At 39.8% G+C, this 18203-nt stretch overlaps 1 protein-coding gene and 1 pseudogene across 1 annotated transcript; one reads left to right on the top strand and one right to left on the bottom strand.

Annotated features, from left to right (window-relative positions):
• Positions 1–4963: 4963 nt before the first annotated feature.
• Positions 4964–12013, top strand: LOC135700282 (uncharacterized). Its single transcript, XM_065220750.1, has 2 exons — positions 4964–5464; positions 11366–12013. The coding sequence occupies exons 1-2, from the start codon at positions 4964–4966 to the stop codon at positions 12011–12013; spliced, it is 1149 nt and encodes a 382-aa protein (XP_065076822.1).
• An 85-nt stretch (positions 12014–12098) lies between these two features.
• Positions 12099–13147, bottom strand: LOC135700281 (uncharacterized; annotated as a pseudogene).
• Positions 13148–18203: the final 5056 nt, after the last annotated feature.

The raw sequence follows: 18203 nt of genomic DNA, 5'->3' as shown, positions 1-18203 counted from the left end.
AATTGGATATCTGCAGTGTATTTATTTACCATTCTAGAATTAAAAAAAAAACTTCTAGGATATTGGCACTTATTTAGCAATAAAGTTAGTGTTGCAATTTACATGCACACTTAAAAATAACTACTTTTACACGAGACGTAATCTATATTGGACGTAAATCATGGAACGTAAACAAACATTTCATGTAAAATTAAGTGTTCTCAAACCGAATTATAAGCAAGTCAAAGAAGAGAACGTTTGATTGAATTGATTTTCTCGTTTCTTTCAACTGATTCTTACGTCAAAAGGGCCGCTTACATGTGTCGGTCTCAGGGAACCTTTACATGACGTTTTGGTAGTGTGTGGATAAACAGAAATATTTATATGGCTGGTAAATAAACTAATGTCGTTTTCGTTTTTGCGGTGTAGCTACACCGGTGCTACACCGCCGAACACCGAAAATTTTTAGGGTGTAGCTATCGGCTGCACCTTTGTTTACAAACAAATGATGATAAACTGTCAATGACTCGCGCTTATTGCTGCTTACACTACACCGGTGTAGTGTAGTAAAAACGAAAACGACATAAGTTGAGCGTTCCAAAGCGTTAGTAAGAACAAACGGCACCTCATACCACGGAGGAGAAGGATTTGATTCTACATTCAATTCATATCACTGATCACTGTGACAAACATTGATAATTGTCACTTGAAATTCTTTTTAATACCACTTTCTGTGCTGTCAATTAAAATTTTTCAAGATCAAAATTGTAATTATTTTAATTTTTGCAAGAGTGGAAATGACGCAGCAAAACAGAAATGCGTCATTTTCTTAGCGCGGCCTACCTCGATCCTCACTTATTTAAAATAGTTCCAGTGCATAAGGGCATCTTTAGCGGTGGTCTGATCTAGACCCAAATTTATGTCACATTTGAAACACCTAAAATGAAATAGATCAAGCTAAAATAGATCAAACTGCGTGCGTACGCACCGGTTGGTCTAGTTTTGGCCGTTCGATTTCAAACGTCAAAACCCGAGTAAAAACTAACTCACTCCCTGATTTCGTAATCAACCATTTTTACCGCGAAATTAACCTCTGATGGCCGTTTGCGGGTAAGATATGTAGCTTTAACAAAAAGCCTTCAACAGCTCGACATTTTAAAAAATGCTTCCCGGTAAAATAATAATAAAAACCTGTATTTATCCACCTATGGTGAGATCTGACCTTTCTTACAAATAAAAATAAAAAAAAATATTGCGAAATTTTTCTCGCATGCTGCCGTATGTTGCGTTTTTTTCCCAAGTCAGAAACTGGCCACTTCCCTGGGGGTTCCTGAAAAATGCCCGAAAGTGGGTGAAGTGGTCCTTGGCACTATATTTGACTTCCATTGATCTTGTTTTTGAAATCAAGTGTGATTTGCTGTGTCACATGATGGGTTTTGGGTCAATTCAGAAACTGGCCATTCCCCTGGAGGAACCCGCAAGGGGCCAACATGGTCCTGGGCACTATTTTTAACTTTCATTGATTTTGTTTTTGAATTCATATGTGATTTGATGTGTCGCGTGATGGGTTGTGGACTATGTCAGAAACTGACCGCTTCCCTGGAGGTTCCCGGAATATACATTGAAGTGGCCAAGGTGGTCCTGGGTACTTTATTTGATAACCATTGATCTTGATTTTGAATTCTCATGTGATTTGATGTGTCGCGCGAAGGGTTTTAGACTAATTCAAAAACTGACCACTTCCCTAGGGGCTCCCAGAACATGTCCTGAAGTAACCAAGGTGATCCAGGGTACTTTATTTCATTACCATTGATCTTATTTTTTTTAATTTTCATATGATTTGATGTGTCGCATGATGGGTTTGCAATCTCCAGAACCGGTGGACCGAATCCAAAAGAATTAAATAGTGTCAAATGGGGCCACAAGAAGAAGGGTAAAACAACAGAACAAATCCTGCAGAACAGAAGTGTCCGTTGAAATTTCCATCAGAAAATCCGGATGTTCCCTACCTGATCCTTCCCATGCGATGCTGTTGCATTTGCGACGATGACGGTGCCGATAGCAACAGCAGCATCGGTAGTGCGATAGAGCTGGAACTCCGCCAGTGTCAACAGCAGTCGATTGTTTATCGCTAGATATGACCACTTTGATGGAACCGCCTTCGTTTCGGAGAAAATCTAGGAAAACATCGGTTTGTTTTGCAGAAAAAATCCCAGTACCGAAAAAAACAAAACATAACTTGAGTAGAACAGCTGTCAAACTGGTTTGGTACAGTGCTTGCCTAGATTCAAATTCAGTTCAAAATAGATCAAAAGTTATACTGTTTTAAAAAATTTACATTTTAGAACTAGTCTAAAACAAAATGTAGACCACCGGTGCAAGGGCTCGGTCTGGATCTGTTCCAAAATTTTAGACCAAATCAGCCAATTGGACCGCCGCTAAAGATGCCCTAACAATTCAAGCTGAACATTGCATTAGGTCCTAAGTAACATTGACAGATTCTCTTCGTCAACTTTCTATATGTATTCCCACGGCCATGAAAAGACATTCCCAGGTATTTTCAGCACACAGATCGATAAAAGAAGCTTTTATCTAGCATCCAATACGACAAACACAACAAACGAGCACAACGATATTTTTATCGATCCCGTAGACACTCTTCTCGATTTTTAAATCATAAAAGTGACACGTGGAAGAGGACGTTCAAAAAAACAAAAAATGGATTCCTCTGTTTCAAAAGCCAATGAGTCGATTTAACTTTACTTATTACAATCTAAAAACTATCCGATCATCCTGATATTACTAATCCACACTACTAAAATGATTACCTTACTCCAATCCCAAATATTAACCAGGAGTATACCGCGAGTATTACGGTTAACAATCACGTAACGAATCAAAATGAATCATTCCCCTGTTAGTTATAATGTAGGCTCCATCAACACCAATGCTGTCTCCAGTGTGAATAAAATTTCATTCGATTGATGAAGTTTGACATCAACCTTTTACAAGAAGTTGAATGTGCAACCTTGTGTATTCCAGGTTACAACGTTATCACCAACGTACACTCAAAAAAAATGACACGTTCCATTCTTGTGTTTTGGAATATGAAGACCATTCATTGCTTGTCACCATAGAATCATGTGCTTTTCCCTCGGATGTCATGAGATTTACACAAAAAAAATAATATGTTTTTATTGCTTATGAAATCAATACTAACCACACATTGATTTCATGTGTTTACTTATCGAAATCCATGAGATCCTCATATAATTCTGCGCTACAGTTTTCCACTAGTGTTTTTAACGTGTATGACACATGAATCGTACGGATCTCACTATAATGACGAGAAGAGTGCCTAAAGTGTCAAAACAAACATGGAAGGCACCAGCAACTTTGCGAGGAGAGTAAGTTTGTTAGTGGAGTTAGGTTTTCCTAACGAAATTATAGAAATTATTAACCGTGAGTACATTGTTTGTATGATAAGATATATTTATAACATTAATGCAATATTTTCATTACAGAACACGGCATTGATCCAACGAAAAACAGGATTAGAGCATCCAGGGCATAGGTTAAGCTATCTTCTACGATTAATATACTGTACAAACAATATGAAAATGTAAATTAATGTATCAAAATTGAAATGTATCGTGTTTATCTTTTTTACATACTGAACCCCGTTCAATAATTATCTTTTAAGTAGACCGTAGTTCTGTATATTGAGTTTCAAGCGTATCAGATAACAATTTTTCTGTTTGTACGATACTATTAGAATGCAGTATGCATGACTACGATTTGCTTAAATGAAATTCAGTTATCTATTTCAGAGCAACAAATCAACTTGGAATCCAATAGTTATACTATTCGATTGCTACAAGGTCTTTCATCAAATTCATGTGCATCGTGTTTAAATTTAGCATGTGTTGTAGAACATATTCATATGCAAAACATTTCATGGTAATAAATCATGCACATGACTTTGACATTTAAATCACATGAAATTCATGTGTGCTGTAAGTGAATAGAGCATGGATAAGGTATGGCTGATTTCATAAGTTAGACATTTGAAATGAATGTGTTTGCCACATTGCGCCAATTCAAATGTGAAACACATGAACGGCGCGTGTAGATTTTTTTAAGTGTAGATAATGATAAAAGAGGAACAGCTATCACTCATAAAGCGCATGATCCGTACACTGAGATTATTAATCAATCGAATTTCATAGAAATATCATATGATTTTTTGCGACAAGATTTTATGTTGAATTTCATACGACCGAACTATGAAGAACTGTCAGTTTTTTGTCAATCAGCCATCGTATGATTGCTCATGCATATAACTATGAATCTCAATATAAACAAACGATAGCTATCATTGGATATTACGAACAATTTCATTTGTCATTTCGTATGAAACTCATAAAGGATATGAATGAAAAATATAGTTTGAGTTGATTATTGCAGTTTGCATTGAAAGTTGGATTTTCAGCACACTTCTCAAATCACAGTTTATCCTTGTGCTATATTGTTGCCAGAAAAGATTTGATATCGTATTGATAAATAATTTAACAAATTCTTGAATACTTGCTTGAATATAAGTGCTAAGCATTCACTAATTGCACGCTACAATTATCCCATGTACTTTGTAATCTTTTGTTATTGTTTTTTGCGTCATTACAAATCATAACAAAGAAAAAAAAAAACTTTTTTGGATTTACAATTTACAATTTTTTTATGCACAATACATCCTGGCAACACTGCCGGAAGCGATCCTTCAGATTGTCAACAGAAACAAAACAGAGTTGAAATTTGATTGTTGTTGTTTTCTTCAAGTTTCCTGCTGCCTCAGAATTGTGCGCTTGAAAATTGTTGTCGAAATAAATAAATATTGTAGTAGCAACGATTACCAGGTAAAATTAAGTTTTTATTATCTTTTGATCATTGACTTATTCAACTTTTGATAATGTTTGCTTGCAGCAACATGGACGATGACGAGGCTAACGCTGAGGATCAGGAGAATCGGGACACTACGAATCAAGTGGATTACGACGTCAGCTTTGATGATAATTCTGACCAATACTCCATTGAAGCTCTCGACGATGATTGTGACCCTCTGATTCTTCCTTTGGGTCATGATGACGCTGCAGGAAACTCATACACAAATGGAGGAAAACCTGACGAGCCTGCGAAAAGTACGGGCAAAAGCGAAAGGAAACATAATTTATCGCTGTGTGGATCATTCTTCAAGCGTAGGTTTGTTGGAGAAACATCCGGTAGCTTGATAGCTTCAAAAATACTGTATGGTGATACAGTAGAGGAGATTCTGCAAAGTGTGTGGACAATTGTGAAGCCAATCATTTGTCGTGAAGTTATTTTCATCGAGGATAATGGAAGTCAGGTTCCTACCTGGGCTGATAGTGAACCATCGTATGAGGATTTGCAGAAATTCGTTTATATGCAGAATAAGAATCGGAGACATTCCGTATCGAGCGCTGAGTCGGTTAACACGGTCCCGGTCTCTCACACGACATAAAGTATTAGTTGTGATTTTTTTCCACCCGCGTGGTTTTTTCGCATCACAGTGCAGTGTCCAGGTGATAAGCGCGCGTGTCTCGGAAGCACCGAAATTCGGCGAGCCCGTTTATTTCGAGTGTCCATCTCTACCCATCCCGGTGAAAGATCACCATCATCACGACGTCTCCATTGTATCGCAGTTATCGACGTCTCCATTGTATCGCCACCTGCAGCTGCAAGCAAGCAGTAGCAAACGGCATAAGTATAGTAGAATAGTTTTTTCGATTGCCTTGCTATTGTATAGCAAAGTTGCCTTGTGGCAGTGTGCTCTCCCTAATAGGGTGGGGCATTTTTGCAATTAGTAAAAAGTTATTTTTTTTTGTATATAATTTTTTTTTTTTTTTATAATATTTTTTTTGTATGGTTGCATGGCAACGAAATATTAACAACTAGTAGTTAAGTAAATTAATTGGTGAAAGTTATTCTTAAGTTTTTTTTTTTTTTTTTTTCATTTTTAAGCGGTTGTGCACCGCTTTTGCGCAACACTTATGGCGTCTTCGGATGCCTACGTTGCGCGAACCAGATACTACCAACCGTCTTCGAAAGGACCATGGGTTGTCTTTTTTCGGCCCAAAAATAAACCTTTGAAAACTCTCGACATTACGAGAGATTTGCTGCGGAAGTATCCGGGAATCTTGGTACACAAGGAAAGATTCAACAAACTGCGGGTAGAAGCACCGACTTATGATGTGGCAAATAAAATTGCTGAACACGAGCTTTTTAGTGTTGAGTATAACATCTACATCCCTTCTCGAGATGTGGAGATAGAAGGCGTGGTCTCCGACGCGAGTCTGACTGTCGAGGACTTGAAACATGCCTCGGGAACTTTTAAAAACTCGACATTCGCTACCGCGCTAGTGAAGATACTGGATGTAAGGCAACTGCATTCAGCATCTTTGCTAGACGGTAAAAAAGTTTATAAACATTCAGACTCGTTCCGGGTGACTTTCGCAGGTTCAGTTCTCCCAAACTTTGTTAAAATTGATGGTGCTTTTTTTCCGGTGCGACTGTTTGTACAGAGGGTATATAATTGTACCAACTGCAAAAGGCTGGGACACTCGGCCAGCCATTGCGGCAACAAAACTCGTTGTGGCAAATGTGGTGAAAACCACAAAGAGGATTCTTGCCACAAAGAATCAGTAAAATGCGCTTATTGTGGCGAGAATCCTCACCCTTTGCAGGAGTGCCCGATGTACAAGCAGCACTCCGATTAAGTGCAGCGTTCAATCTCTGGACGCTCCAAGCAGACATATGCTCAAATGTTGAAGGCTGCATCAGCCGTCCAAGATGCAAACCAATTTTCGATTTTGTCCGCTGAAGAATCGGACTCTGACTCATCCGATGAAGGTGATTCTACGGTGGTACACGCACCTTCAAAAATAGACGGTTCCTCAAAAAGAAAATGCCCCTCCCCGAAAGTGCGCCGTAAGAAAACAAAAGTCACCTCCAGAAGATTGGCAAATTCCCAGGGTAATGGGGATGAAAAAACGAAACCGAAGGCTCCTGCTGAACCAATCCCTGGATGCAGCAGAAATTTTCCGCCATTGCCCAACAAAGATAAAAAAAATAAAAAAGCTGCTCCTCAAACTTCTCAAAAGAAATCCAAGTCCGAACGAGGTTTGCTAGCTTTTTCGGACATTGTGGAATTCATATTAAACATGTTCAACATACAAGACCCTCTAAGAAGCTTAGTTTCTGCCTTGCTTCCAACGTTAGAATCATATCTTAAGCAATTGACTGTTTCATGGCCCCTCCTTGCATCAATCATATCTTTCGATGGATAATTCGTCGAACGAGGTTGAAGATATGATCACTGTGCTACAGTGGAACTGCCGTAGTCTAGTGCCTAAACTAGACTCGTTCAAATTTTTACTTCACAATTCTGATTGTGATATATTTGCTCTCTGTGAAACATGGCTTTCTTCCGATAAAGAACTCAACTTCCACGATTTTAACATTATTCGCCTGGATAGAGACGATTCTTATGGAGGAGTACTTTTAGGGATCAAAAAGTGCTACCCTTTCTACAAAATTTCCCTTCCTGCTCTATCAGGCGTCGAAATCGTCGCTTGCCAAATAAATGTGAAGAACAAAGATCTTTGCATAGCTTCAGTATACGTTCCACCAAGAACCTCCATTAGCCGTAGTCAACTCTGGAATCTAGTTTCGATTCTTCCATCCCCAGTATTAATTCTGGGTGATATGAACTCCCATGGTACTGGGTGGGGCGATCTATATGACGACAATAGAGCGGCTATTTTTTACGATTTATGTGACGATTTCAATTTGACTATTTTGAACACTGGTGAAGCGACACGTATAGCAAAACCTCCGGCTCGAGAAAGCCGACTCGACCTATCTTTGTGTTCAAGATCGCTATCATTGGATTGTCAGTGGAAGGTTATCAATGATCCCCATGGTAGCGATCACTCAGTGGCCCTCACTCTGCAGAACCATCTCGGGTTCCATTTGATCTTACAAGGAACATCGACTGGCAGAAATATGCAACGGCGGTGACAATCGGTGTCGAATCAATAGATGCGCTTCCACCATTGGAAGAATATCGATTCCTAGCCGATTTGATTTACAAAAGCTCACTGGAAGCACAAAAAAGAAAAGTTCCAAGTGCACCCTTTAAAAGGAGACCAGCCACACCTGGTTGGGACGAAGAATGCACAAAATTGTATGTAGAAAAATCTGATGCTTTCAAAGCTTTTCGTAGACACAAAACCTCCACATACTTCGAGGAATATTCAAAGCTTGAGACAAAGCTGAAACAATTAATCAAAGCAAAAAAACGCGGTTATTGGCGCAATTTCGTCGAGGGACTCTCACGAGAAACCTCAATGAACACCTTGTGGAGGGTGGCTCGCAACATGCGTAACCGCTCATCTTTCAATGAGAGTGAAGAATACTCCAACCGATGGATATTCGATTTCGCTAAAAAGGTCTGTCCGGACTCAGTTCCAGCACAAAATATTCTTCGAGAAGCGTCTCCTAGCGGCGGCTCTCTGGATAGACCATTCTCAATGCTGGATTTCTCTATGGCTCTTCTTTCATCGAACAACTCCTCACCGGGAAGCGATATGATTAAATTCAATCTTCTGAAAAATCTCCCAGATATCGCTAAAAGACGCTTGCTAGATTTATTCAATTCCTTGCTAGAAAACAACATTGTACCGCCTGAATGGAGACAGGTCAAAGTAATAGCCATTAAAAAACCTGGCAAACCAGCGTCTGACCATAACTCATACCGTCCGATTGCTATGCTTTCGTGCATTAGGAAATTGTTGGAGAAAATGATCCTTCGGAGACTCGATCACTGGGTCGAATCAAATAACTTGCTATCAAATACACAGTTTGGGTTCCGCAAGAGCAAAGGAACAAACGATTGTCTAGCGCTGCTTTCCACAGATATTCAACTGGCCTTTGCGCACAAGGAGCAATTGGCTTCAGTATTCTTGGACATTAAGGGGGCTTTTGATTCAGTTTCCATTGAAATTCTGTCAGACAATCTGCACAGATGTGGACTTTCTGGAATTTTAAATAATTTCTTGTACAATTTGTTGTCAGAAAAGCAAATGAACTTTTCTCTTGGAAAACTGACAACTTCCAGAATTAGTTACATGGGCCTGCCCCAAGGCTCATGTCTCAGCCCTCTTCTTTATAACTTTTATGTCAAAGATATCGACAACTGTTTGGCAGAACAATGCACGCTAAGACAACTTGCAGATGACGGTGTGGTTTCCGTAAGAGGTCCACATGCCGTGGACTTGCAAGGACCATTGCAAAATTCCTTAGATAACTTGTCTTCTTGGGCTATGAATCTAGGGATCGAATTCTCGCCGCAGAAAACTGAACTGGTAGTGTTTACTCGAAAGCGGTACCCAGCCCAAATGCAGCTTAATCTTTTGGGCAGAAACATTACCCAATCATTGTCTTTCAAGTACCTTGGGGTCTGGTTTGATTCAAAGTGCACTTGGAATGCCCATATTACGTATTTGAAGCAAAAATGTCAGCAGAGGATCAACTTTCTCCGTTCAATTTGCGGCACATGGTGGGGTGCTCATCCGGGAGACCTCATAACGCTTTATAAAACAACTATTCTCTCTGTTCTAGAGTACGGCTCTTTCTGCTTTCTCTCGGCAAGAAAAAGTCACCTAATAAAATTGGAACGAATTCAATATCGTTGTCTGCGTATTGCTCTAGGCTGTATGCACTCAACGCATAACATGAGTCTCGAGGTTCTGGCAGGAGTAACACCCCTCCAGAACCGTTTCTGGGAGCTCTCTCTCAGAATACTAATCAAATGCGGAGTGACAAACACACTTATAATTGCTAATTTTGAAGAAATTCTTGGGCTGAACACACAATCTCGATTTATGAGAATCTACCACCACTACATATCGTCGGATATGTGTCTTCCTTGTTATACTCCAGACCGTGTTCACTTCACCAATCGCAGTTCCTCAATTGAATATGATCTGACCATGAAACAAGCAACTCATGGGATTCCCGATCAACTTCGACCTATTATTATTCCGCGTATTTTTACTGAAAAGTACCAACAAGTCAATTGCATGAAAAGATATTTTACAGACGGGTCCCGTCTCAATGGATCCACTGGCTTCGGTGTCTTCAATGAAAACTCTAGCGCCTTCCGCAAACTTCAGGAACCTTGTTCCGTTTTTGTTGCTGAGCTGGCAGCAATCAACTTCGCATTGGGGATGATTTCCAACATGCCCGCAGACCATTACCTCATCTTCTCGGATAGTCTCAGTTCCATTGAGGCTATTCGGTCGATGAAACCAAGTAGGCACTCATCTTATTTCCTTTCAAAGGTAAGGGAGCAGATGTGTGTGCTGGTCGAAAGATCATATATGATTACCTTTGTATGGGTCCCCTCACATTGCTCAATCCCAGGCAATGAGAAGGCGGACTCTCTCGCAAAGGTGGGCGCGCAGGAAGGCGAATTGTATGACAGGCAAATTTCACACGATGAATTTTACCATTTAGTGCGTCAGAGTACCCTTTCGAGTTGGCAAACCGATTGGGACACTGGAAATCTTGGACGGTGGTTACATTCAATTATTCCTAATGTTTCTTCGAGAGCGTGGTTTAAAGGCTTGGGCTTAAGTCGTGACTTCATTCGCGTGATGAGTAGACTTATGTCCAACCACTACTCGCTAGATGCTCATCTCAATAGAATAAACCTCGTGGACAGCAACATCTGTCGGTGTGGAAACGGTTACGATGACATCGAACACGCAGTTTGGCAATGTACGGATAATGACGCCGCCAGAGAGCGACTTTTGAATACCCTCGAGGCCCAAGGAAGACAACCCTATGTTCCTATCAGAGACGTGTTGGCAACCCGTGATCTCTGCTATATGCAGTCCGTTTATGTCTTTCTTCAAATGTCTAGTATAAGAATTTAATTCCTTTTGTCTTTTGTCTCTCTTTATTAGTTTTTGTTTGTCTTGTCCCCCCGTCTCGATGAGTCTCATCGTCGCCCACTGGTCACCCACCATAGCCGGTCAAACTCCGGACGAAGCTAGAACAGCACTACCGTTCATACTGGCGACAACGCTCTGATGAGACAACGAAACCCTACCTCAAGCTCCTCCCCTGATCCTATCCTTCGAAAATGTACCCTTCTAACCTCGAGTAAGCCGCGAGTAATCGGCCCAACTCCTACTAGACATAGAATTAAGTGAATTTTGTTACACACAGTGAACAATGAATTATCGGCTCCGTAAAGCTAACGCGATTGAGCCTTCCAAATAAACGAACTAGATAAAAAAAAAAGAATCGGAGACGAATAAACATTGACCAAATTGACAGCAAACTGCTGATTAGCTGGAACACGAAGGACATACGAGTGCATGTACACATCTACTCAACGGCTGTATCGTGCAAGCAACTGTGGGATTTGGTCAACAAACAATTGGTGCAGTTTCAGGATACTGATCGAGCGGGTGCTCCCAACAACCAGTCTCTCTCCGTGTTGGCTAATGAGCTTCGAGAGTTGCATGGAAGACAGTTTACGGGTCACGCTAGCGCGTGGAAGCTGTGGGCAAATTACATCCACACGGCTCCAGCACACGAACGGGAACGAAGAATGGCAGAGTTACCTCCGTACTCCATAATTAAGTTCTTCAGGTCTGTACCTATTTCCGAAGCTGTGCAGCTGGAAAGTACTCTAAATGGGCTATCTGTTGCCAGCACCATCAATGACGCATTTTCAACGGAGCTAACAGTATTGGAAGAAGAGGCCGACCAATTGATTGCACTGGGACAGAGGGTAAAGCACCGCATTAGTGCACTGCGGGCTCGATCATCGATCAATTCGAGTCTAGTTTCAGCAATGCAGGACTCTATCAGACCAGAGGAGAATGAAGTAAGCCGTTCCCTTGCAGAAAACGTTTCGGATATGTATGATATTAATCATTCGTGAATCATCATTTTCAAATACATACGTGATTTTTGTACCTGAACAGTTTTATTCAAATAAAGCCTTTTTACTCACACTTTTGTTAACTTCACTCTCCTTTAGCATAATTTGGCTGCCCAGCATTTTGCGACAACCCAACTGAAGGGTTAAAGACTCCACCCGGTGAATATCCACAGTGATGATAAATTTCGGTACAATCATAGTTTTCCAACCCCATAAATGTTTCCGGAGCCAAATGGGACAGGTTTTCGTTTCGATTTTCTACGTATACTTTCCTAATTCGTGATTTCATCATGCCGAATATCATTTCCACCGGATTGAAAAAGGGACAGTAAGGAGGTAGGAACACTGAAATGATGCCTATGGATCGAAGATACAGAATGATGTTGGCATCGCAATGGATGCGAGCGCCATCCATTATCCATACAGAGTTCTTTCCTGGGTATTGAAGTACTTTGTTGTTCTTTAGGGCAAATTCACGACAACATTCAAAAAATATCTTCCGGGTGAATGTTCCCTCTGTTTCAAAGCAGTCCAACACACCATGCAAACCCAGAAAACAAAGAATGATGCCCTGGGACGACGCACAAATTCACCCCGGAAAACGAGTCGTTTCCCCTTGATCCCGTAGCCACGATTCCTCAAGATGCTTCTGTTATCCAACGACACTTCGTCTAGAAATACTAGTTGATACGTATCCCAATCAAAAGAACTTAGTTCTGAGCAGTAACGGAGAATTTCATGCTCTTTGATTTGGATGGCCCTTCGTTCCAAAGCCTTCCACGTCAATCCTTCAGCATGCAAAATTCTGCAGATAGATGATCCACTAATCTTGATCTGGAATCGTTGGTAGAAAAGATCTTGACATTCCTCAAGGTAGAGAATCGGGTTCTGATGGTAGAGGTCCAAAATCCATTGCCTTTGTCGTGTACTGAATTTCCGGAATACTTGCTCCCGCTGCTTAGAGGAAAGTAGTCCATTCTCCTCGTAGGATGTTATCCAGCCGCTGATTGTTGTTTTGCTCTTACGGTACACAATTGCAAGCCTGGCTCTTGTTAGCCCGAGGAAATAGTAGCCATAAAGGCAATGATACTTAGTATTCGTGCTAGCTCTTCTATTTTCAACATTCTGTAGGATTTACGTTGGCCATGTTCCTATTGTAAATAACCAATTTCCACAAAATCGACGGAAAACGAACAGCTATGAAAAATCAAAACAAACAATGACAGATGTCATAAATAAAACAGCGCATGCCAGAACTTGACAGATAGCACTTCTAATCACACTTATGCATGGTTGCACTTTCAAACTGTGCAGTCCATTTAAGGGAGAAGAGCGCAATAATTACTATATTATTATTATTATTACATTTTTATCATTACATTTTCCAAGGACCTCCTTTTCTGCAGCACTTTAGCGTCATTTGCTGTCAACCCTGTTGCCTACAACACAGCTGGAATAGAAGATTCCTGGAAAGCTGTGGCAGGAAGAAAAGCTGATTTGGATATTGATGGTGGTTCCAATTTCTGTAAACAAAAATTGTAAGGTTAGGTTAGGTTTTCTTTATAAGGGAGGCTTTTAGCTCGGGGCTGGATCACCTTCGGTATTGTAAAAAATAACGAACCAACTGAGAACTTTATACTTACGATTTTACGAGTAGTTTTGCTTGTACTCGTGTCCGATTCCTGTTAAAAAAATTAAATTATCAAAACAAAAACGAAAAATAAATCTGAAACTCACCCGATCCGGTTGTCTCTTCCGACGTGCTGTTGAAATCGATAAAGCAGAAGCAGCTGCAGCAGCAGCAGCAGTTTGCTTAACTGTCTACAAATGTAAAAAAAAAATGTTATCTAAAATGAAACAATACGAATTAAGTTTACTTACAGGATTACGGAGCCTTGCGCCACGTCTTGAAGCTAGATCCGCCATCTTGTGTTTTGTTGTTGTTTTGATTTGCACTGTCTAAATAAATATCATTTCATACGGTCATCGTATGAATTTTTGCCGTAAGCTGAACCAAAATAATTCATAAGATGTGTTTATGAAATTTTAATGTTTTTCGTATACCTTACTATAGATGGAGTATGAAAACATAAGATAATTATGAAATTGATTCAGGCTTGTATTTGCATGCGTTCATACGATGTAGTTTATGAAATTTGCTGGGATAATTATCTCAGTGTACACAAACGTACAACGAAGTTTGAATACTAGAATTCTAACGGTTAAAGTTAACGATTCTATTACTATCTGCAACCTTTACGCTTATTCTGGTACGCAGAACTTCTCTAAACGTGAAGAATTTTTCAAAGAACAACTGTCTTTCTATCTTCAAAGCTCTGCTGAACACCTTATATTATGTGGTGATTTCAATTGTGTAATCGCAGCCAAAGATGCTACTGGCACAGGTAACTTCAGTGCTTCCCTAAAGCAATTTGTGGATACTCTCTGAAGCAATTTGTGGAGCCTCTCTGATACATGGGACTATTTGAACAAAAATAGGATTGATTACAGTTTTATTCGTCCGAACTCTGCCTCTCGTTTAGATCGCATCTATGTCTCTAGATCACTTGTTCCGCATCTTCGAACTTCGGAGCTGCTTGTCACATCCTTTTCAGACCACAAAGCGTACAAGATTCGATGTTGTTTACCTAGCTTAGGCAAGCCTAATGGTCGGGGTTTTTGGTCTATCCGTGCGCACGTTCTAAATGAAGAAAATGTAGAGGAATTTGAACAAAAGTGGCGTCGTTGGCTTCGTGAACGACAAAATTACAACAGTTGGATTTCTTGGTGGATCGAATTCGCAAAGCCAAAAAATCGAAGTTTCTTCAGATGGAAGACTAACGATTCATTTCGTGAATTCCACTCAGCAAATGAACTGTTATACCGCCAACTAAGAGACGCGTATGACCGGATGTATCAAAACCCAAATGGTATGACTGAAGTCAATAAAATAAAAGCCCAAATGCTGCAACGTCAGAATTGTTTTGCGAAAGCGTACGAACGGATAAACGACAAATTCGTTTGTGGAGAAAAATTATCCTCATTTCAGATTGGTGATCGTTATCGTAAGAAAACTATTATTAACTCTATCCGTCATTAAGAGCGTTTGCTCACTGATGTATCTGAGATAGAGAACCATGTGTATGAATTCTTTAAGAACTTGTATACTGTAGATGAGTTATCCAGTAACGAAAGTTTCCCCACTAACAAAAGCATTCCACCTGATTCAAATACCAACAACACTATGATGGATGAAATTACAACATCCGAAATATTTTTTGCTATTCGGTCCAGTGCATCCAGAAAATCTCCAGGTAACGATGGAATTCCTAAGGAATTCTAAATACATGAAGGCGTTCAATATTATCCATCCCCAACTTAACTTGATTATCAACGAAGCGTTACAAGGAAACATCCCTGAAAAATTTGTTGCAGGAGTGATTGTTTAGGGGAGAAAGAAAACGAATGACAAAACTGTCAAAGCATTCAGACCCATAAGTCTCCTTAATTACGACTACAAACTTCTGTCGAGAATACTCAAGCAACGTTTGGAAAAAGTTATGATTGAAAATAATCTTCTCAACTCCAGTCAAAAATGTTCAAATTCTGATAGAACTATTTATGAAGCAGTACATGCAAACAAAGATAGAATTGCAGAATTCAATTACAAACGTAGGACAGGAAAATTAATTTCCTTCGACTTCGATCACGCTTTTGATCGAGTTAGTAAAAACTATTTAATGGCTGTGATGCAGAATATCCAATTAAACCAAAACTTTGTTCAACTCTTAGGGAAGATTATGTCCGCTTCTAGTTCTAGTTTACTTATAAATGGTTATCTCACACCAAAATTCCCAATCCAACGCTCTGTAAGGCAGGGCGATTACTTAAGCATGCACCTATTCGTCCTATATCTCCACCCCCTCCTAGAAAAACTACGCAGTATCTGTAACAGCCCGCTGGATCTGGTGGTGGCATATGCAGATGACATATCTATAATCATTACTGACGACCGCAAGCTGCCTATTAGACTGATGCAAAATTTGACTTTTTCGCTCCACAGTGCTTAGATGGTTTCAAATTGGGTCCTGATTAGCCTCCCAAAGTTACAACTCATTTGGATAGAAACAGACTTCGTACAAGCCATTTGAAGTTTACATGTAAATTACTATGGGAAATCTAAACTTTTTGTTCATTGCCTTCTAGTGTTTTTTCCATATTGAGCTGCGAAACAGTTCGATGGCCACTCTTATAGAAAATTTTCTCAGCTACAACTTTGCTCAAGATTGTTTCTATGTAAAACGAGGCAGGAAAAAGTTATTAATTATTTAAGAGATTGGTAAACTTATGACATGATCAAGCAGCTGCTCTGTACGCAACGCTGTATTTTGCAGTGTGACATAGTAGCCATGATTTTTGTGTCCTATTCAACGCCCTAGAAACACCAATGTTGCCTGCTGAGCAGTTGATTGAGCATGATCATAAGACATCAGCGCATTGAACCATTGATAACTTTCGATCCTTGCATTTAATCAAAAAGTGGATTTGAGCAAAGTTGTAGCTGGGAAAATTTCCTACAAGTACAATTGAAAGCTTTTGAAGCAGACCGATATGGTGAATTATTAGATAGACATGAACAAAAATCTAGGTTTTACCATAGTAATTCCCATACAAACTTCAAATGGCTTGTGCCATCTCAGTTTCTCGCCAAATGGGTTCAAATTTTGACAGGCTATTCAGGATCCGATTTGAAATCGGTTAAGTATTGTGGAGCGAAAATTTCAAATTTTGCATCAGTCTACTGCCTGTCATCAAGCAAGCTTTCCTTGATTTTAGTCGTGTTTCGGGATCTCTTTTGAATTTCAACAAAACGTTCGCGGTCAACATTGGGTTCCAACGTACAGGAGACGATACTGTTTGGCCAAGTTTTCGAGAGTCGATTAAAATTTTGGGGATAACATTCTTCAACTCCCAAAAGCAAACAATTGACTCCAACTGGTGCGATGTTACCAGGAAAACATATCGGGTAATGTGGATGTTTAAATCGAGAAACCGAACATTACATCAGAAGGTAATTGTAGTGAACACGTTTATTATATCAAGGCTCTGGTTCCTAGCATCGGGGATCAGTATCCCAAACCAAGCAATCACACGTTTGACTTCATACATCGGCAGCTTCATTTGGGAACGTTATCCAACCAGGGTTCCCATTGAGCAGCTCACGTTGCCAAAGAACATGGGTGGACTATTATCCAACATTTGCAGAACCCGCCAAATTTAGCTGCCATTCCAGCTCTTTACCCCTGCCTGAAGAGCCTCGCCAAAATATTGCCCTATATTTCAGGGCAACATCGACAAAATCTTTCTGCTACATTCCTTCATAATGTCAATCGTGAGAAGCTGAAGAAACCAAAAATCATGGAAGAGAATGCAGCCATCGTATGGACCAGAGTGTGGAGCAACATAAGAATTAAAGGTCTTTCGTCGAAAGATAAATCTACATACTATCTGTTAGTAAATGGAAAGATTCCACATGGTGCGCTACAACATCGACAGAACCGAATCGATAGTCCTATGTGTCAAGTCAACATTGCCCTAACATCGTAGAAAATCTAGAGCACAATTTTACCAATTGCCAACACACCAGTGATCTTTGGAATCATCTTCAACCTAAGTTGGAAACAATCCTAGGTAGGAGGATAAGTTTTGCAAATCTTCGTTTTCCAGAATTAACACACATTGTTAGAAGAAGAAGATATCAGGCTTATTAGTTATGTAAATTTCATTTTAGATGCCAATAACCAACTATGTGTAGAAGTATTCGATTTTGCTTTAAACTGTTTACTCGTGTAAAATGTGTAATTTGTTAATGGTCTAAACTTCAAATAAACGTGTTAAAAAAAATCAAGATTTAAATTTTTGATCGTTGACACTAAATCTATTCGTTGACAGCTCGCTCCCATACAAAGTCCCACCAAGGAGCGCTAAGATGGTGATTTTTGCTAATGTAATCGTACTTATTAAAATAGTTCCAGTGCACCACCGGTTCCATTTTTGATAACGAATATGTATTTACATCAATACCCCTAAACAACCCAATTGGGTTCTTTAAGGGTATTGAGGTAAATGCATATTCGTAATCTGCATTAAAAGTGGAACCTAAACCCAAAATTTCATAAATTTTGGTACA

This window comes from Ochlerotatus camptorhynchus, unplaced genomic scaffold, assembly GCF_037179485.1.
Source record: "Ochlerotatus camptorhynchus isolate MF236.1 unplaced genomic scaffold, CSIRO-AGI_Acam_v1.1 ptg000131l, whole genome shotgun sequence".
NCBI classification, from domain to species: Eukaryota; Metazoa; Arthropoda; class Insecta; order Diptera; family Culicidae; genus Ochlerotatus; species Ochlerotatus camptorhynchus.
Note: the sequence above shows the minus strand (reverse complement) of the source record. Positions and strands in the feature narration are given on the sequence as shown.

Bases quoted from the DNA above. Each gene is read 5' to 3' on its own strand.
- LOC135700282 (XM_065220750.1), top strand. From the start codon at position 4,964: ATGGACGATGACGAGGCTAACGCTGAGGATCAGGAGAATCGGGACACT. The intron at 5,465-11,365 runs GTATCGAGCGCT...TAAAAAAAAAAG, and splicing joins ATAAGAATCGGAGACATTCC to AATCGGAGACGAATAAACAT.